A 21,795-nucleotide genomic window follows, 5' to 3' on the forward strand; every position below is an offset into this window, starting at 1 on the left:
CATGACATGCATCAGTTTCAGGTGGACAGCAACCTGTCTTGAAAAAGGCAAGCTCATTTATTAAACTTCAAGTTTAATTTTCATTACAGAAAGAATCTCAAAACGCTTCAAATAAAAGGAAACATCTATGACTCTATGATACGTTATTCACTATAAGAGTAAAAGGTTTTCAGTTCAGTTGTGCCTCCAGCAAATAGAACAACAGTCAAAAGGAGGACCACATGACTTAAAGGGATAGTTTAACCTCGATTAATATTTGGGAGAAATTCCATTCAGCATTATGGCAGGCAGCTCTATAGCCTACTCTGCGAAAACCTATTGCGCGATGACATCACTTCACCATGCAATGTAGTTAATGTAGTCCTCCACATAGGTTCAAGAGTGTCCGTAGAAACAACAAATAGGCTGGTGTATGTACAAATAAAATACGCTAGCTAATCTGGTAGAATGGTCTCCCTTTCCATCCACTTCGGCATTCTAGCTAATGACATACCGGTTAAGTGATTTCCACAGGTTTGTGGACCCTACTTTTTTGGCATGATATGCTACTGTAGCACCTGTTTGCAAATTTGTGATGAATTGCTACCAGCTATTTCCTTTGTTTCCCCAAAACAGCCTCGACAAGTTTGACGACGTTTCACCAGTGTGTCGTCTTCCAGAGTTCGTTATATAAATCTCTCTTTATACTGTTCCCACATTTACAATGGGCAATTTTACTTAAGGAGCTGTCTAAAATGAAGAATATAGGTTCATGCTTCGAGAAGCCAACCATCACCCAGACCTGGATCACTCTGAGGTGTTCCATGACCATCCTCCCTGAAATATCATGAAATATGGTTAATTATACGCTAACAGATTGCGTAAGAAACTGGTTGCCATATCGTCTGAGGCGCTAGTGAGATAGACACACAGATGCACTAAATTGCTTGCACTACCATCATATAACAATCCACAATTTAACAAGCTCTGTACCTGGACTTCGCCTCTGTCTTTTAAGGCCCCTTTGGAACGATTTTTTTGGAGAAAAATGTATTTGTGTCGGGAACTGAAAGAAATACCGCCACAGTGGTGTAAAAATTAGAAATTAGAAGTAATAATTGTCATTTTGGGGGTAAAACATATTTTTTACTTTATAGCTTCCTTGCAAAGAAATTGCAGTTACAGTGTGCCTCTATGGTGCTGTCTGGTTTTCTTGATAAGGAATTTAATTATTCTTTAATTTAGGTACGTACCGTCGGAAAGTATTCAGAGCATTTCACTTTCTCAATTTTTTTTGTGTATTATAGACTTAATTCATAATTAATGAAATATGTTTTTGCCATCAATCTACGCACAACAGCCCCATAAAATGCGTCCGGAAAGGCGCTCTCCAAGGTGCTGATCACAATGCACATCCGTCACGTCACGGTACACAGTAGACATGGTTTTATAAATAGTATAGTACAACTTAATGTTCACTTCCAGTTGCTTTAAAATTTTATTATATTTTGCGGAAACGATCCCCCCTGGTACTATAATTCTTGTCAGGAGTGTCAGTATCAAACCTGCAAGAGAAAGCTGGACAAAACGGTGGGCGGCGTACACGCGTGTTGAGAGAACCGAGACAGATCGGAGAAAGGAGACAAAGTTATTGCAGCCACACTCTGCAAGCCCCTCATAAAACAAGCTATTTAGCTCATTGACCTAAAGAGTATTTTATTACAACAAACAGACGAGCTCGATATCACTATGAAGTATCATTATACATCGGACTTTAACCATGGGACTACCGACCATGACGAGGCGGTTCACTCAGATAGTGCCTACGGGTCATCCACGGTGGACACGGATACAGAAGACTGCCAAACTCTCCTCGAGACCACTTTCAACTATGACGAGGACCTAATTAACAAGGTTTGTGCATTGCTGTTTTAAACTTGAAATCTCAGAAAAATAATATACTCTAGTTAGATTATGGGGACCCTATTATCTTTTTACACAAGTTTGAAGTAAATGTTTCTAATGTAATTATTAACCTTGTGAATTGTGTATATTATCAAAATGTACATTGTATTCAAATATATACTGTATACACTTACGTGCCTTTGTTAGGCATGGACATTGTTCATGATTTTTTGCGGAGAACCCATGACGAGCTTCCATTACTTCATCTCACGTCTCACCTGAATCAGCATTGCTACCTACCAGGCTTCAGGGGCCTTGGGTTGCTATGGAGATCTTACACTTGAAATTCTTGGGCCACCAAATATATGTACATTTGACTTACAGGTTATTTCAGTGTTCTAAAATGAGACTTTAGGTCTGATAGGTTGAGCTACTGCAGATGTCTTATTACTGATCCAAACAAACATTACATTTTAGTCATTTAGCAAAGGCTCTCCTTATTTACAGAAGCATTTTTGGGTTAAGGTCCTTACTGATTTAATTGTATTACAATTTCAGAGTTTTTAGATTTTTTTCACTTGTTGCTGGGTTACTATGTGTAAATATATCAGGACAAAGTCAGATTTAATGTTCTCATTTCAGGCTGTAAGGCAAGAAAAGGGGAACATTTTGAAAGGGGTAGTGACTTTCTATACCCACTGTATGTATACCCATATTTTTTAATTGTTTATTTGATATTGAGAAGGATATGCATCCTGCACTTTAAAATGTTCTTCCAATCTGGAATTGCATAATAATATACCATATTTCTTTTAAAGACATAAGTAGCTTTTTAGAACTCTAACAGTGATACCAATGTCAAGTTCTACTTGTGAAATGTACATTTTTAATGACTTGTTTTACCTCAGGAAATATGTGGTTATGTGGTGGAAGTAGATAGGCGGAAATGGCATGAAAGAAAGATGAGACATGGGACATTTTAATATGTCAAAGTTGGAAACTACAACGCCAAATTGGAAAAAGTTGGGACAGAATGTAAAATGCATATACACTCACCTAAAGGATTATTAGGAAAACCTGTTCAATTTCTCATTAATGCAATTATCTAATCAACCAATCACATGGCAGTTGCTTCAATGCATTTAGGGGTGTGGTCCTGGTCAAGACAATTTCCTGAACTCCAAACTGAATGTCAGAATGGGAAAGAAAGGTGATTTAAGCAATTTTGAGCGTGGCATGGCTGTTGGTGCCAGACGGGCCGGTCTGAGTATTTCACAATCTGCTCAGTTACTGGGATTTTCACACACAACCATTGCTAGGGTTTACAAAGAATGGTGTGAAAAGGGAAAAACATCCAGTATGCGGCAGTCCTGTGGGCGAAAATGCCTTGTTGATGCTAGAGGTCAGAGGAGAATGTGCCAACTGATTCAAGCTGATAGAAGAGCAACTTTGACTGAAATAACCACTCGTTACAACCGAGGTATGCAGCAAAGCATTTGTGAAGCCACAACACGCACAACCTTGAGGCGGATGGGCTACAACAGCAGAAGACCCCACCGGGTACCACTCATCTCCACTACAAATAGGAAAAAGAGGCTACAATATGCACGAGCTCACCAAAATTGGACAGTTGAAGACTGGAAGAATGTTGCCTGGTCTGATGAGTCTCGATTTCTGTTGAGACCTTCAGATGGTAGAGTCAGAATTTGGCGTAAACAGAATGAGAACATGGATCCATCATGCCTTGTTACCACTGTGCAGGCTGGTGGTGGTGGTGTAATGGTGTGGGGGATGTTTTCTTGGCACACTTTAGGCCCTTTAGTGCCAATTGGGCATGGTTTAAATGCCACGGCCTACCTGAGCATTGTTTCTGACCATGTCCATCCCTTTATGACCACCATGTACCCATCCTCTGATGGCTACTTCCAGCAGGATAATGCACCATGTTACAAAGCTCCAATCATTTCAAATTGGTTTCTTGAACATGACAATGAGTTCACTGTACTGAAATGGCCCCCACAGTCACCAGATCTCAACCCTATAGAGCATCTTTGGGATGTGGTGGAACGGGAGCTTCGTGCCCTGGATGTGCATCCCACAAATCAACTGCAAGATGCTATCCTATCAATATTGGCCAACATTTCTAAAGAATGCTTTCAGCACCTTGTTGAATCAATGCCACGTAGAATTAAGGCAGTTCTGAAGGCGAAAGGGGGTCAAACACAGTATTAGTATGGTGTTCCTAATAATCCTTTAGGTGAGTGTAATTGAAAAACACAGTGATTCATTCATTTATTTTGACTTTAAATTCATTGCAGACAGTATGACTCCAAGATATATCATGTTTTGTCTAGTCTACTTCATGTCATTTGTTAAAATACATCCATTCCTGCATTTCAGACCTGCAGCACATTCGAAAAATAGTTGGGACAGTAAAGCATTTACCACTTGGTAATGTTGCCATTCCTCCTCACAACACTTGACGATACCAAGTCACTGAGGATACCAAGTGATTCAACGTTTCAGATGTTATTTAGTCCCATTCCTCTTGGCAAACACGTCTTAACTGCTACAGGACGGGGTCGACAATGTTAAAATTTTACACACATTATCTGTTGGAGACAGGTCAGGGCTACAGGCAGGCCAGTCCAGTATCTGTACCCTCTTCTTGCACAGCCATGCCTTTGTAATGTGGTTTTGCATTGTCTTGTTGAAAATGCATGGACGTCCATGGAAAAGATGTCGTCTTGAAGGCAACATATGTTGCTCGAAAATCTCAATATACATTTCTGCATTGATGGTGGCATCACAGAAGTGTAAATTACCTTTACAGAGGGCACTGACACAACCCCATACCAAGACAGACCCTGTTTTTTTGGAATTGTTGCAGATAACAGTCCGGATGGTCCTTTTCGTCTTTGGTCCTGAGCACACAATGTCCATTTTGTCCAAAGAAGATCTGGAATACTGATACATTTGACCACAATACATGTTTCCAGTGTGTGAGGGTCCATCCCAGATGCCTCAGAGCTCAGAGATGTCGACGTCTCTTCTGGACATGGTTGACATGAGGCTTCTTCTTTGCACAGTAAAGTTTTAAGTGGCATTTGTGTATGTAACTCTGTATTGTAATGCTTGACAATGGTTTGCCAAGGTAATCCCTTGCTCATGTAGTTACGTCAGCTATTAATGAATGACGGTTATTGATGCAGTGCTGTCTGAGAGCTCGGAGATCATGGGTGTTCAGCTTAGGCTTGCACCCTTGCCCTTTACGCACTGAGATCACTCCAGATTCCTTGAATCTTTCAATGACATTATGCACTGTGGAGGGAGAAATATGCCAAGTCCTTCCAATCTGTCTTTGAGAAACTTTTTTTTAACATTTCAGTAATTATCTCACGCATTGGTTGACAAACTAGAGATCCTCTGCTCATCTTTGCTCCTCAACGTTTCAGCCTTGGGTGGACTTAGCTTTTGTACCAAATCATGATTGCAATCACCTGTTGTCATCACCTGTTTGAAACACCATTATTTCATGGTTTGTACCTCTTTACTAGCCCAACTTTTGGAATGTGCTGCAGGCCTGAAATGCAGGAATTGATGTTAACAAATGACAGGAAGTTCACCAGACAAAACATGATATATCTTGGAGTCAATGACATGGAAGTCAAAGTAAATGTAAGAATTGTGTTTTTTTTATTTATATGCATTTTACATACTGTCCCAACTTTTTCTGAATTTTCTTTCTGATTTTCTGATGTAACGTCAATAGTTTCTCCACATTATTATAATTTTTTTTACAATACAACCACTAAGCCATCCTATTTCACCAGCATTTCTGGGTAAAATGTATTTAAATCTTAAAGGGTCAATCTGTAGTTGAAACAATAGTAAAGCCTCCATCCTACCACTGTTTCTGGGGGTAGTTATGAGACATCTGATGGGGGTAAGAATGAGACATCTGCAGGGTAATGATGGGACATCTGATGGGAGGAATGATGAGACATCTGCAGGGTAATGATGGGACATCTGCAGAGTAATGATGGGACATCTGATGGGGTAGTGATGAGACATCTGCAGGGTAATGATGAGACATCTGATGGGGTAGTGATGAGACATCTAATGGGGGGGATTGATGAGCGATCAGATGGGGGTAATGATGATACATCTGATGGGGTAGTGATGACCTCGGACCTCCACAGGGTTCCCCCGGCTCTGTTTGTTTGGGCTCTGTATGTCATCTGACGACAACAAAGCCATCCACTATCTTTAACCACCACAATAAACCTTCAGAAAAACATATTAAATAATTAACCTTTAAAAACAAACACATCAAATGCAAATGTATTCCAAAGCAGCTCTTTATTCAAAGAACTTAAGATAAAGTTGCCTCAAAAGGTCAGTTTTGGTTGATAGAGATGAGTCTCAAAGTTTAAAAGGTCAACACTAATGTCAGCACTTCTTAATTCAGATGCCAGATAGTCTCCACTTTGCATTCTGTAAAAGGAAAATGAGTAAATCCGGGTAAAAACTCAAAATAATGTAATTTCACTAAATCTGCCATATCTGGTGTGACAGTAATGAAGAAATGAACACTTTCTGAGGGCTGGAAATGAGAAAGGGAAGAGAGTGTTCGGAGGAACTGAGTGGCTCCATGAGCCAGTAGATAAGAGCCAACTGCTGAGAAGTGATAAATGTCAACAAAAGAGACAAGGATGTCAGCAGCACTGGAGCTCCAGCCAGCCGCAACAACACCAGCCAGCAACCAGATAACCATGGCGACCGGGCCTCGCTGCCTCCCACGTGTAGCCCTCCTCTCTCAAATGAACGGCAGTTGGGTTGAGGCATTACCCTCCGCAATAGAGAATGATGCCTATCGTATTAGAGGACCCTCGACTGAGTGTTAGTCTGGCCCATTATTCGGAATCCCTGTCGCGCGTGTGCCCCGCGTGTCATCGTGCGGTTGAGTGAGCATCGTGAGATCTCTTAATGTGCCGGGGCACAGGGAGCATGGTCTTGAATCTAAGCAGCCGTGGCTGACGTGATGTCTGATCTCCAGAGGCCCCAATTCCCCAGGTCCATTCAGGCTCATCCGCAGCCATTTCCCTCTGCCCGTTGGGTTCTTACACAGCAGGCCTTCAGAACGTCACGTAAGGACGTTAGGGCGACTGGCGAGGGCATGTACTGCACCGGAAGCAACAGATGCACATCTGAGGTAGGGCACGCTAGACCCACACGAAGAGAGCAGGCCTTCAAAATGAGCAGCGTGGTGCTAACACATGCCAGGGTTGTGTGTTTGATTCCCTCGGGCGGCAAGTGTGTGGAAAAAAAAAAAATCTGCATTCACTGCTTTAAGATGCTCTGGATAAAAGTGTCTGTTAAATGCGCTGTTGTTTATATATTTAACCAGGTGAACGGATCGTGAGACCAGTTCTCATTTACAATGACAGCTGGGAAAAGGCGTAACAATTGCTAGACTGAGTCTAAAACAATAAAACACCAGTTCTACAGCCTTGTGTTTTGTGGTACTGAGCTCTCCATTCTCCCTGGTGTCCACAGACGATAATGGTGGGAGACAGCGGCGTGGGGAAAACCTCCCTGCTTGTCCAGTACGACCAGGGCAAGTTCATCCACGGCTCCTTCTCCGCCACCGTGGGCATCGGTTTCACGGTGAGTCTCTCTGCATCAGTGTCTGGCTAGAGCCTTAGGGGACAGGTAAGAATGTAAGAACCTGGCCACCTTGCTACCAGGGTTGATGGAACAACAAGTGTCTTCCCTCTCAAGCTACCAAGATGGAGACTCCCCCGTAGGCTGTCGCTGGAAGGGCCTCTCACTGCAATCGAAATGGTCTTCGGGACAGGGTTGGGGGTTGCTGGAAAGCAGTTGTATAATTACGTTAATGCCATTGCTGTGATGAAATTACTGAGGACAAAGCCGGAGTCTAATGAATGCAGCAGACTGTCTGTTCCCTGCTGGATAGACAGTTCATCACTGGTGTGTCATAGCATTCACTGGAGCGGTTGTGTATAGTCTCCATTATAAAGCTGTATTCATGTACGGTTGAGTGTGCTGCCATTCAGAAAGAAAGTAAAGAAAGGGATTATAAAATCTAGTTCAGGGTAATGCTCCAGCTATTTTCAGGAATAGACCTGAGTGTCTTCTGCTGTGACAGATAGTAATGATGAAGGTTTTGAGCCACCATAAAGCAGTGTAGGAAAAGAATGCCAAAATCTGCTTGCCTTGGGGATACAGAAAGATGTGTCATTCTAGAGTGAAACTCCTGAGACTGAAATGCAGCAGTGATGAACATGTTTTGGTTGAACTCCGGTGTCTGGTAACAGGGTCTATAGAACCCATGGAATGGGTAAGTGGCACCTCTTTAATTCCCACAGAAGGGACGGTTGGCTCTCTCAAACTATTGGGTGGCAAACATCCACATGGTCACATTTTGGTTTGATGACACCCCTTGGTTTTCCAGAATGGATCCGCAAATTAGTATTTGCAAATGATAGTGCATGGCCATCAAGTAACTGCACCTGATAGCTAAGTACCTCTCTTTCACCTTTTCTAACCTACACAATGATTTTGATTGCAGTTAAGATCTATCTACTTTACACCATAAGAGAACAAAACCTATAGGATGATTATGCCTCCATTTAACTGAGGGAAAAGTATACTCTAGCTAGAAATAACTATTAAACATTATTGCACATAAGAAACTATGTGAGAAGAATCCACTCTGCATTTTACGCTATGCCCTTTATGTTTAATGGTTGCATTAATCTGTGCCCTGCCTTAAAGGAACTCGTATCCCACTTTTAATACACATTTCACTGTCCACCCAACCTCCAATGAGGCAACTGCTTAACGAAATTCCTGTGCCGGATTGGGAGGACATCTGTACTCCAGGGAGGGGAGGATGGCTCATAATAATATCTAGAATTGAATAAATGGAATTATTCTAAATACATGGAAAACCTGTAGGTGGTAACTGCATTACATTTATTCTGTTCCAGCCATTACTAGAAGCTTGTCCTCCCTAATGGATGTGCCACCAGCCTCTTGTGGATTCGTACCTGGTCTATCAACTCCAGACATTATCTCTTACTATTTAGGTTTCATCAATAGACCACACTATGCCAAAGACAAAACTACATCAGATATACCCTGACACCTCTCCTCTGTGTGACTTTGGAAGACCCATTGCAGTTTTCCTGTTTATTCCAACTTGCACAACTATTGGTCTAGAAGCTTAAGGATCCTATCCAATGTTCCAGAGTTTCCAAAGGTTCCAGACCTGCTGATTGTTTTGGAGTTCATGCAGGTTCTGGGCAGAATTAAACAGGCCCCAACAGCAATTTATTCATTAATAATAATTTTTATAAATAGAACTAATTTGGACAGCGGCTCTAAACATAATGCAATAATATATGATCCCATTAATCACATATTGAGAGAGAGTGATAGTTATTCTTCCCAACCTGAATCTTCTCTGTTTTTCTTCTTTTAAACACTGGAGGGAGACAAACTCTTAGTAAAATATTCTGCTTTTACACATTTAAGGTGTACATGGATTGGCAGAACTAGAGACTTTTAGCATAGGTCGAGATTGGGTCAGGCAATGCAGGCAGTGTTAGTGCACTGGAGCCTATGACCAGAGAGCCCAAGTCAAGACCCTAGATACATTCAGACCGGACCCAGTATGCTGGGCCATCTCAATATTAGCATACAGTGTCCTGCCTGTGCAGTATTTGACAGTATACTGTTGTATCAGTCTTTTCAGTCAATTCTGCCTTCTGCTCTGCACTGTGAGAAGGCTGCCCGTGTCCTGAATTGTCACTGGAAAAGCATCGATTAAGCAGTTATAAATTGAGCGGTCTGGCTTAATCGGCATCACGTAGACAGTCCTTTAATATATATTTTTTTAGACCCCTGTTGTTTCCTGTAGCCTACTCGTCTTTCATAATCAACGAGTTCACTAACACCTGTGGCGACTGGCTAATGACTGGTGCCACAAACCACCGTTTCCTCTTTGCGGTTGACTAGATGTTTTACTTTGTACAAAAAATTATAATAATAAGACAAACAAAACAGACGAATTCATCAGGCCTTGATAACGTAACATTATCTCCAACTGACAAATGGCATAACAACGTCTGCTCATCTGCCTACGCGTGAAGAAGAATGACAGTCCACCGTTCTGCACAACTGAGAAATGTTTCCGCCTATTTACCATTTATTCTCCACGGGCGAATGTAATCGCGTTCTCCAGAGATCGTTCCTTTATTAAGTTTTAACCAAGACTCTGTTATTGACATTTGTTGTTTCCGCTTAAGCAATTGTTGCGATAAAACACTAGTTTTGGACAAATTAATACATATGGACTGATGACTTGTGGTAACTGGGATTGAGCCACCGGCATCTCAAGAGGAATATCGCGCGGCGCGTTGACAGATCTTGGTGATACTGTGGCTTTGGTGATAGTAATTATTTGTCTTTGCGATGTCCACGAGGAAGGCATCGTTGAAGGATAAAGAGACTAATAACGGGACATCCAGATATGTGTTGGAAAGATGCGCCTCGGTTAACGAGTGTTTTGATATTTCCTTCAAGGTCTGTATAGCTGTTCCTGTTATTAGGATATGATTGTTTATTATGTGCCTACAGAATAGTCATGTTTTCATGCTGCCTTCAAGTATTACCGTCGTCTGTAGCCTGTCTGTGAAGCATCTCTGGTGGTACAGGTGTCCATCTCTCAAACAAATAGTAAGATCTATTAAAATACAGTAGCCTGTCTAATCTCGCACACCAGTATCCCTGGGTTGTTTGGAGTTTCTCCTAATGAAGCCTAGGTACACCGCTAAGCGTTAGACAGTCTCGCTAACTCTTCATTTAAGAGTTTACATTTATCTTAATTACCAAAACACTATAAATGATTTCCATGCAAATGCAACAATTTAGAAGTTGTTTCTCACCTTTATATTAAGTAGCCTTTGTGACATGGCTTATTTGGTATGAATCAGTTATATCTAAATATTTGTTCAAGGAGGAATGTATTGCAATCTGTGAACCTCCCATTGGGGGATGTAGAATGCACCTGTGTGCATTTTGGTAATGTACAGTACATTAAACTACAAACCAATTAATAGTACATTTATCTAAAAATCGAAATGCCATGTTATAATAAGTGACCATAAACCACGTGTTCACATTTACACAAGTAATGTATAAGAAATATAGTGGCAATAGGGTGAATATTGTAACCTAGTTTTTTTAGTCGCTTTGGAACTATTATCAAAAATATACTGTGGTTTTCAATACTCTTAGTACATAAGTCCGACATAAATCTTGCATTTAAACAAGTGAGTTTATAGTTTATAAATGTATTTTATCATAAGACCATTGATTTGTTGATTTCTACAATTTCTATCCCATAATCTAAAGTGTGATCAATGAAAACATCTACAATCGTTGATAAAAATAAATAAATTTGCAACCTGGATTAAGGAGGGTGACATGCTCATGGGGATGGTGGACATAGACCTTCCACCTCCCTAATGAAAAGAACATGGGTGTAGGGTCAGGAATCAGTGATTTTCCCAAAACCATTCCTGAACCACCTCTGAATGGTGGAACTTAACATTACCCCACACTATTTCACTGAAGAACTCAATTAGGTGTGTAGCTCCAGCATTGTAATACACAAAAAGGGGCTTATGTCCTACCATCCCATCTTTGGAAATGGTAGCACGCATGAATATGTTTCTCCCAAGTTGTCCAGGCACATGGACAGGTGCTCAATGGCCAATGATATTTGTGCTGACAGCATGCCAAGTTTTGGCCAGCTTTATTAACCTAGCTTGCTTTATTAACAAAGATATATTTGTGATGGTTCACCGCAGCTCAGTTTGTACAAACATATTTCCAAATAGTTGGGACACTGCGTGAAATACAAATAAATACAGAATGTAATGATGTGCAAATCTTTTATCCCTACATTTAATAGAAAAAAGTAGAATGACAACATCATATGTTGAAACTGAGAAATGTTATTGTTTTCTGAAAAATACATCCATATTTTGAATTTAATGCCAGCAATACGTTCCAAATAATTTTGGGACAGTGGCATGTGTTCTTGCTTGGTATAGATTTCTGCTGATCAACAGTTCGGGTTCTCCTTTGTCGTAATTTTCATTTCATAATGCACCAAATGTTTTCAATGGATGATATGTCTGGACTGCATCCAGGCCAGTTTAGCACCCAGAATCTTCTATTACAGAGCCATGTGGCTGTAATGTGTGCAGAATGTGGTTTTGTATTGTGTTGCTAAAATAAGCCGGGCCTTCCCTGAAAAAGACATTGTCTGGATGGCAGCATATGTTGCTCCAAAACCTCTATATATTGTTCAGCATTAATGGTGCCTTCACAGATGAGCATGTTAACCATGCCATGTGCACTAATGCACCCCCATACCATCACAGATGCTGGCTTTTAAACTGAGCACTAATAACAAGCCAGATGGTCCCTTTCCACTTTAGCCTGGGGGACATGGCATCAATGATTCCAAAAAGTAATTTAACATTTTGATTTGTCAGACCATAGGACAGTTTTCCACTTCTCCTCAGTGCATCTTAAATGACTTTGGACACAGTGAAGGCAGAGGCAGTTCTTGATCTTGTTTACATATGGTTTATTATATGCATGGTAGACTTCTAACCTGCATTTGTGGTTGCAGCGATGTACTGTGTTCACAGACAATGGTTTTTGGGCATATTTTTCACCGAAACAATAATATTTCTCAGTTTCAACATTTGATATGTTGTCTTTGTACTATTTTCTATTAAATATAGGATTTCAATGATTTGCACATGATTTTTGTTTTTCTTTACATTTTACACAGCGTCCCAACTTTTTTGGATGTGCGGTTGTAGTTTTGACCTTGTCTAGGGGCCATCTGATTTGTTATCTGTCCTGTTCCACGCTGAAAGATATTGACAGTGTTCTGGGATTGGTTGGAAACAGAGGTTTTGTGGTTTAGTGAATAGAGCAGAAGTCAACAAGTCATTCACATAGTCAAGTAGTTCCTCATGCCTCCCCTGATAAATTGCTCAAATAGGATATTTCATACCGTACATATCAATCAGTTTAACTGCAGACCACTCATGTTGAAATATTCATGAAGGACTTAATAAGGGGAGACAGCTGTGCATCAACCACATAATTTAGTCTACAATGCTCTGCAGATCAAATCCATGGATGGATAAAATATCCAAACTCGCTTAGGCACCAAATAACAAGGAACTTTAGATGAGGCTGAAACAAGAATGTTGTGCAACAGGATCATGAGTCAGTGTGTCAGCACTTAACACTAGTCATCAGGCTGTCGTGAAATTCAAGTTCCATCATGTTATGGATGCATCTCAAAGTCATCAACACATTCCTTTCAGAATGTCAGTTGCGTAACAATCAATAATAAATAAATAAACAAAGAATCTCGAGACCGAATATGGTCGGGCGAAAGCTGGTTTTTGGGATGACTGCTGTTCTTCTGATCGTGTTCAGGTTGATGTCAAGTGTTTTGGGCCCACATATGAACCCCTAACCCTTCTCTCTGACCTCTGGCCGTGACGGCTCTTTAGGTGATGCTGCTGGGAGACTCTGCGGTGGGAAAGACATGTGTGCTGGTGCGCTTTAAAGACGGGGCCTTTCTGGGAGGCAACTTCATAGCCACCGTGGGAATAGACTTTAGGGTGAGAGAGACGCCAGTGGACTTTGGGCTCCCCTCGTGGTCCGGAAGGTTCCTTTCTGTCTGCATTCGTTATGTGTACATCCTGTGTACATTACAGTACGTCAGCTGTCCACAGTATGTCTTTCTTCCTCATTTCTAAATGGTACAACCACTGAAATGTGTTTACAAATCCATGCATACAATGTATGTCCATCCTAGTTCCGGTCCATAGGTTTATCCCACAAGCACTTCTGCATGCAGTTAAGGAGAATTCTAGGGGATGTGCAGGCAGAAGGAGTGGCTCTACATGCAGACACCGCTGCTCCTCTACTGATGAAAGATGTTAGGTTGACCCCCAAAAACCCATGCTCAGCCCTGACTGGAAAAAAAAAGCAAACATCTCTCAGCTCTTTCGTCTGAGCTGGATATCCATAGCTACCAACCTGCTGACTGAGAGGCGAAATTGAAAGATGAACAAAGGTTTTCTGAATCTTGCCCGTGCGGGTTTCACCCTATAAAGGAAACTGTCTTTACTGATGGCCCAGTAAATTATAGATGGAAGAAATTTTTAAGGCAGAGACACTTTGGCGTTGTCAGCATAAACATCAGAAGTCCAATGGGATTGGAGGTGCGTCAAATGTTCATGTAGCCAAGTGGCGGTCACCGCATGCTTGTGAAAAATAGCTAATCACTATTCACTGAATTCACAAACAAATGTATCATAACGATGAGCTGGGAGATGTGCCCACTTGTTCCTGCCTCTGCACGAAACAGGAGCACACAATTGGGAGCATTATACAGGACCAGTCAATACGTTCCTCGTTGAATCTCCGGGCTGCATGAGTCAATACTTTGCGTGGACCGGGAGGCTGCTGTGACCAGCTGCCGTGAATGACATGGCGGGGCTATTTTGGGCCTGCTAGCTTGTAGCAGTAAAGCGGCATGCAGGCGTGTGTCAATGCGGAGGGCCAACGGTCGTCATAACTGGACAAAAAAAAAAACGAAACCCATGGCAACTAACGCAGGGGTTGGGCCGCGCCCGTAGCGCCAAGGCTGGAGTCTAGGCGTCTGATGACTGCTATCGACTGAGGCGACTTTAGGGGATTGGAGGGAGCACAGTGCGTTGTTTGTTCAGTCGTAGGAACAGCGCAGGCCGACTTATCTGTTTCTGATAGTTGTAAAAAACGATAAGAGGAAGTGATATGTGATACGGACCGGTCGTTCCGTTGACTTCCTTAATGTCAATATTTTGCTGGTGTCCCTCTGGGTTTCCTCTTGCTTTAAACACAGAGGGTGAGGTTAGAACTTCAATACCAACGCCACAACAAATTGCGATTGGTTGAAACCGGTCTTGACCTCTTGAACGTGTTTTTTTTTTTTTTGTTGCTGGCTGTCTGTGTACGTATATACCTGATAGGGACTCTCTTTTCATGGGGACATGTCAATCCTCTTGACTTTGAAGCATTTGATTTAACTCAACCTTCCATTTCCTTTCTATATCCTGATGGATATTTTTTGGACAGTTTCTGATTCATATATTTTTTGGCAGATGTACTTATTTCTTGCTAACGTCTATTTTCAAATCGTCCTTATACAGGAAATCACAGGGTGTATCTGACAGCCACAGGAAATGAATGGGGGAGTGGGTTGTTATTTTGCCAGCCTTCTCAGTCTTGTGTAATTAAGTCTAATCCGAGGACCTCGCTGTAGAGTGGGCGTAGCACATGGTTTTCTCTGCTAGCATCTGATGCTCCTCTTCTGTTTCATCTTCTGTAAGCCTAGCCTATATAGCATGCTGTGTCTGTGCCATTTCCTGTCCAGTGTTGGTTTGTATTTACCGATATTCTCGCTTTCTGAGGCTTTTGTAATATTTAAATGCCTGAGTGCATATTGTCTGAGTGTCTTTCTGTGTCTCTCTTGCAAAAAGGCCCCCCACAGATAGTCCTTTGGTTAATGGTTTCCTCTCCTCCTCAGAATAAGGTTGTTACGGTGGACAACGTCAAGGTCAAACTCCAGGTGAGAGAGCAATGATCTCTACTCCCCACATTGATGTCACTGTTCCAGTCTTGTTATTCCTACAGGGCCATTCAAGTTCAGTAAACCATCACCACCACAATCAATGTGTCACAGAGTATCTTTTGTAAACACAGACTAACTTTTTTAAATACACTGTCTCTTGTAATCACAGTGATTTTTTTTTGGTAAACGGATTATCCGTTGTAAACAGTGGGTATCTTTTGTAAACACTGGGTATCTTTTGTAAACACTGGGTATCTTTTGTAAACACTGGGTATCTTTTGTAAACACTGGGTATCTTTTGTAAACACTGGGTATCTTCTGTAAACACTAGGTATCTTCTGTAAACACTGGGTATCCGTTGTAAACACTGGGTATCCGTTGTAAACACTGGGTATCCGTTGTAAACACTGGGTATCCGTTGTAAACACTGGGTATCTTTTGTAAACACTGGGTATTTTTTGTAAAAACATTTTTAACCTATCCTATTCTTCTACCAATTTCGGATGGGAGGTGACAAACTGGGTTGTGAGCAACTCGAGTGACCATTCTAATGCTTTTCCTCATGTATACTGCAGCATATTCATAGTATATTTGATGTATTTCCCATTGTGGCTTGAATACTGCATGCTTATCGGATGTAGATAGTTGGGACATTTCCCAGTGATGTTTGTTTTGCCGTCTTAGATCTGGGATACTGCAGGCCAGGAGAGATTCCGCAGCGTCACACACGCCTACTACAGAGATGCTCAGGGTAACCACCTCTCTGCACTTCCTGTTCCTGTGTCCATGTCTCCCCCTGTGTTCTTAGCATTTTAGAGTGCTAAGAACACGTGGCTACAATACGTCACACTCTGCCTCTGTCTCCTCAGCCCTCCTCCTGCTATATGACATCACCAGCAAGTCATCCTTTGACAACATCAGGGTGAGAAAACGTTCAGGACACTCTCCAGCCCTCCTCAGTGTCTCTACTTCTCCTCATAAACCCCTTCAGATGAACAACAATCAGTTACTTTTACATGTGAAGTAGCAATGGGCTTTAAATTTTTTTAACTGTCATGATATTAGCCATCGCTTTGATTGTAGTGGCCACTTCAGTAATGAAATGTAATTTAATGTGAAGGTTTGGGGATGAGTGCGAGTGCAGCGCAGAGTATTTGACGATCCTACTCATTTCTGAAGCAACAGAGCAATTGATTATTTTTTGTAGAGAGGATCTCTTTTAGCGTTGACATTTTGCTGACTAATATACATTTTTATCTATGCATATCACTCTCTCTCTATCTATGTAACTACTCTGTCTCAACAGGCCTGGCTGACTGAAATTCATGAGTACGCTCAGAAGGATGTGGTCATCATGTTGCTCGGCAACAAGGTAAGCTAGACTTCCTTGTAGTCATGTAGAGAGAATCGAGACAAGAAGTCATACCAAATCTCATAATGAGAGCACAACATATTTTTACAGAAACACGTTTGTCCCTGCATTTGACTTAATAATGTCTGGACTCAGTCACACACACGTTGACAGCCATAGAGTTTAAATTGAAGCTGAATGCGACCAGGCCCCTGCAGTGATGATAAAACAGAAATAGTGGTGTGTGTCTCCAGTAGAACCACCACCGTAGATCATGTGTCCCCTCTGCTGGTACTGTTGCCAGGAGACACTCTGGGTCAGAGCCTGTCACAGTCAACCAGAGATCATTTATTCCCAGAGCTTGGGAGACCGGCAGGACAGGGCACATTTCTGTCGTTGCCCTGCGGTCGGTGGCCAGGGAAGAACAATCCTGAACAGGCGACCAGCCTCTTAACTGCCCTGGGAGCAGCTGTGGTTTTTGCAGACTGATGTAGCGATGGTGGTGCCTTTGTTGAATCTCGTGTCGCCTCTGTTTTCTTTATGTCAGTCAGACATGGTCGCTGAGAGAGTCATCAAGCGTGAGGAGGGAGAAAAGCTGGCCAAGGTAAGAGGCCTGTTAAAGGTATGGCTCCACTTTCACACCACAAAACACCAAGTAGCCTCTCGCGGTACAGAGAAACGGAAAGAAGCTTGACATGTAGATTTATCTAATGCAGTTACAAACTAACGTTCCCTCAAGTGTTGGAGAGCTGGATTACTCAGTGTTTGGTAATGACTTCATTAGTATGATGAATGTGGTCTACGTGAGTGGTGTCATTAAAATGCCCTGGTTCTATCTCAGGAATATGGAGTGCCTTTCATGGAGACCAGTGCCAAGACTGGGGTCAACGTAGAGTTGGCCTTCCTGGCTGTAGCAAAGTAAGTCACAATAACTGTATGTGAAAGGGACATTTTGTTCAATTAAGTTTCTCTGTTCTCCTTATTTTCCTCTGTTTTCAATATATCTGCTCATGTCTTTTTCTATTTCACACGCTCTACCTCATCCGGTTCCTCTTCAATTATCTCTTTCTTGTTCTGTCTCTCTCTTCCCCTTCCTCTCTCTCTCTGGTTCTCTCTCTCTCTCTCTCTGGTTCTCTCCCTGCCAGAGATTTGAAGCACAGAGCTGCCAAGCAGCCCAACGAGCCCAAGTTCCAGATCCATGACTACATTGAGTCTCAGAAGCAGAAGTCTGGTTGTTGTGGTGGCTACATGTAGCTTAGCCTTTCACCAACTTTTACCCAACACCAGGCCACAGAGAGATAGAGAGGAGGAATTGAGGGAGAGAGAGAGACACACACACACACACACACACACACACACACACACAGATGTGGGGTGGGGGTGGGGTATATAGAAGGACCAAGAGATAATTTGAAAAAACTGCAGATAACACCATTGTGAAAAAGACAATTCTTCTCCACTTGCCTGTTTGGAAGTCCCAATGGAAACTAGCCAACTCAAATCCACCCCAATTAGGAGAAACCATTCCAGTGTTTTCCATTCCAGTGTTTTCTGCCAGATAGAAAACCACCCATTATCCAGTGTATTTACAATGTCAGTTAGCATCTTGGGTCATTCAGCTGGCAGTAATGACTGTTTGCACGTCCCCGTCAGTCTTTAACAGTGTTTAACATCCTGCAGACACAGCTAAACCTTTTCCAGTTTTGACTTCATGTAAATGGGATTTCTTGATGCGGTTTTGCCAGTTTTTGCCATATTTAGAGAGTTATTGCAGAATAATCTTGTACAGATATTAAGTGGAATAAAACCGATGTTTTGGGGATTGTGGTTTCATTTGTCTGGCCACATTTTATTCTGGACTAAATTCCATTCGATATGTATTAGGAGTGGACTTTACAATTGCATTGTGATCCACATTGTCCCTGTGGCCTCTGCTGTGTAATGAAACTATTGACAGTGTTTTTTTATTATACACCAATTTAATATAATTTTCTGAAACGTTGTGGTCAAATGTTGCTTGAGATTGTGGTAAGGAGTTCCAGTGTGTGTTTGAATTGCTTTTACAACATGCCATCCACCACACCTGCTCTGTGAGATCACTGAGGGGGTTTGATTATCTGGGGCACGTTTCCCTGATGGGAGGAGTTTGCACTGGGTGACAAGAAATTGCATTCGATTTAATACCGGGCGTGAGCTAGAGGCCCAAATTTGACAACCGCAAAGTCAACTCAAAACAAAAATGACATTAGCTAAACATGTAGGGTACTCATGGCCGGATTATCAAACAGGCATTGACTAGGGTCTCCGATCTACGTGGGGTTACCCATCCCAGTTTTTATCATTTACTTATTATAATACTTTTCATTTTACATTAGCCATAGCACATGGTGGAAGAATGTGCCCAAATAAAGGAAATTAGGTGCGCTATGGATTACTGAGTATGGCTCTCAGTATAACTGGTTTTGATATAAACACTTGTATGCCTTTCCAATGGAAATTAATTTCAAAACTCAAGCCTATATTTTATTGAAAAGGAAAACGTGCGGTTTTCTGAACGATGAGCCTCACTGTCTTGTTGACAACTTGCCTTTCGGGGGGGACCTCAGACAAATTAGATTTGTGGCCCCCTCTCCCCTATCTATCGGGGGAGCCCTGGTGTTTGGAGGCCCCCTAGTGGTTGGGGTCCCTAAGCGAGCGCTTATGTCACTTATGCCTAGAACCGGCCCTGACGACATGACGACAGCGTGGTGCAGATCAACGCTCCTCCCTCACTGCTTTTCCCCGGACACATCACAAACCATTACCCAGTGAACCGCGGCTCAGGTTGACAAAACTATAAGTCCAACACTCTGACACTGTTGTTGCATAAAGACCTCTGTTTTCATTAATGGGCGTTGTTGTCTCTACATGAGCTGTGCTGTATTTGTTCATAGTTATGTAACGTTCTTTTGTGTTTGGTTCATTATGAATGTTGGCTTATAGAATTTGCTTGATGTCACAATAATTATTAACAGTGACCACAAAGTGCCATGGAGAAGTGCTTTGTTATAGTACAGTATAAATAAAAAAACTATTTTTTTGTAGTGCTGCTTGAAGGCGTTATTGGAGTGTGTGGTTTTTGTGAGGGGGGGTTATACTGTTCTTTACCACTGGGTGGCAGCATTGGTTTTTTTTTAATAATGGAGCATGGCTGATGGTGGCACATTTTAATATATCCACTTTTTATTTGTTTTGAATAAATATCCTGAAAGATAGAAGAGAATGGTGTTGTGAAGTACATCCGTATGAAAATATTTAAGGAAAAAAGGCCATTCATTGAGAGACAACTTTTCGCAGACATTCTGTTACAGTGTAGTGTACTGGAGAGTGGAGACACGTATAGAGATGAATCTGGAAATGTGAGATCAGAGATCCTCAAAACCCTGTAACAAAAAAAGCTAATTCAGCCTTACTGCACGAAAGAGGATCCATATGAGCTGAGGAGAAGAGCTATAAATCAAATCAAATGATTTATTTCACATTCAGCACAAAGAGCTGCAAGACTGACAAAAAATACACAGCAAAAATGGCAAAATACTGAAATATAAATAAATTAAATAAAAACAAGAGTATATTATATTATTGTATGTATATTCTACTTATTCTGAAATGACAATCTGGTTTGTTTGTTTTAATACTTTCCATGTAAGTCATTATTGTTATTTGTATAAATGTGTATAGGATTCTTTGTGTTACAATTTTTTATTCTTATGTTGACTTATTTCTGTTCCTAACCCGTTTTGTCCTTATTCATACCTCCAAGTCAAACAGACCATAAACGTCCAAGAAGTCCTTCCTCAACAAAGTTGTATTCTGAAGTTAAACTCCCCTCCATGTATTTGGTTTGATCCAGAGTTTTCAATTGCACTAATGTTACATATGAGGCAACAGCATAGAATGTCAACTTTTATTTGTAAACTTCTAACTTATCATTTATTACGTTTCCATGTTCAGAAACATACATTCTTACAATTAAGGTGACTCAGACATTGTACAAGAAAAGCATTATAAAAGTGTGATAAATTATAATTATTATGGTCAATAGAGGATATTTGGTAAAATTATGCACTTGTGGAAAGCCAGGGACGTGAACAGAGTCTGTCTTATCTGCTAAGTCTCTTATCTGACACTGGTAAGTGCACCTGGCAAACAGACCAGTTTAAAAAGAAGAAACTGCTATGCATTTTGATCAATGAGATCCTTGTAATTGATGATGTTTATTTTGACAGGTCTGGGCCAGAGGAGGGTAAATTCATTGAAAATAAAAAAATATCTCGTATACATATGTTTCCAGACCCTTTATTTAGTACTTTGTATACGGTAAGTACCTTTGGCAACCATCACAGCTTTTGAGTTTTCTTTGGCCTCTACCAGCTTTGCACAGTTTCTCACATTCTTGTAGATCCTATCAAGCTCTGTCAGATTGAATGGTGTGCGTCTGTGAACTGCAATCTTCGGGTCTCCCCAGAGATGTTGTCCAGGCTTTGGTTTGGCCATTTCAGCATTGTTTTGTTTGTGTGATTGAAGCCATTGTAATGATAAAAGGTGAATATTTGCCACTGTCTGATGTCCTGTGCTCTCTGGATCAGACCTAGTTTTGACTCACCACTTAGCATTCATGCTTAATAGTTCAATTCTGGTCCCATCAGACCACAAAGGATCTGTTTGACAGAGTCATTCAGGAGGCATGTCATATGCCTTTTACTAGTCATTCAAGAGGCATGTAATATGCTACCTTAGATGTGTGCCTTTCTAAATCATGTTTAATCAATTG

General features: G+C 41.4%; 1 protein-coding gene across 4 annotated transcripts; it reads left to right on the plus strand.

The window, feature by feature from the left end:
• Positions 1–1,601: 1,601 nt before the first annotated feature.
• LOC105012908 (ras-related protein Rab-37) lies at positions 1,602–20,065 on the plus strand. 4 transcript variants are annotated; one of them, XM_020051261.2, is made up of 9 exons: positions 1,602–1,893; positions 7,444–7,554; positions 15,587–15,628; positions 16,316–16,382; positions 16,501–16,553; positions 16,938–17,003; positions 17,534–17,586; positions 17,824–17,900; positions 18,128–18,242. In XM_020051261.2, exons 1-8 carry the CDS (start codon positions 1,729–1,731, stop codon positions 17,873–17,875), a joined length of 609 nt encoding a protein of 202 aa, XP_019906820.1. In that variant the 5' UTR covers positions 1,602–1,728; the 3' UTR covers positions 17,876–17,900; positions 18,128–18,242. The 4 variants fall into 4 exon arrangements, with proteins under 4 accessions (XP_019906820.1, XP_010872356.1, XP_028979492.2 ...); XM_010874054.4 differs by having other exon boundaries at positions 1,625–1,893; positions 17,530–17,586; positions 18,128–20,065; XM_010874055.4 differs by lacking the exons at positions 1,602–1,893; positions 7,444–7,554 and adding exons at positions 9,887–10,497; positions 13,524–13,634 and having other exon boundaries at positions 17,530–17,586; positions 18,128–20,065.
• The last annotated feature ends 1,730 nt before the right edge of the window (positions 20,066–21,795 follow it).

This window comes from Esox lucius, chromosome 11 (assembly GCF_011004845.1).
Source record: "Esox lucius isolate fEsoLuc1 chromosome 11, fEsoLuc1.pri, whole genome shotgun sequence".
NCBI classification, from domain to species: domain Eukaryota; kingdom Metazoa; phylum Chordata; class Actinopteri; order Esociformes; family Esocidae; genus Esox; species Esox lucius.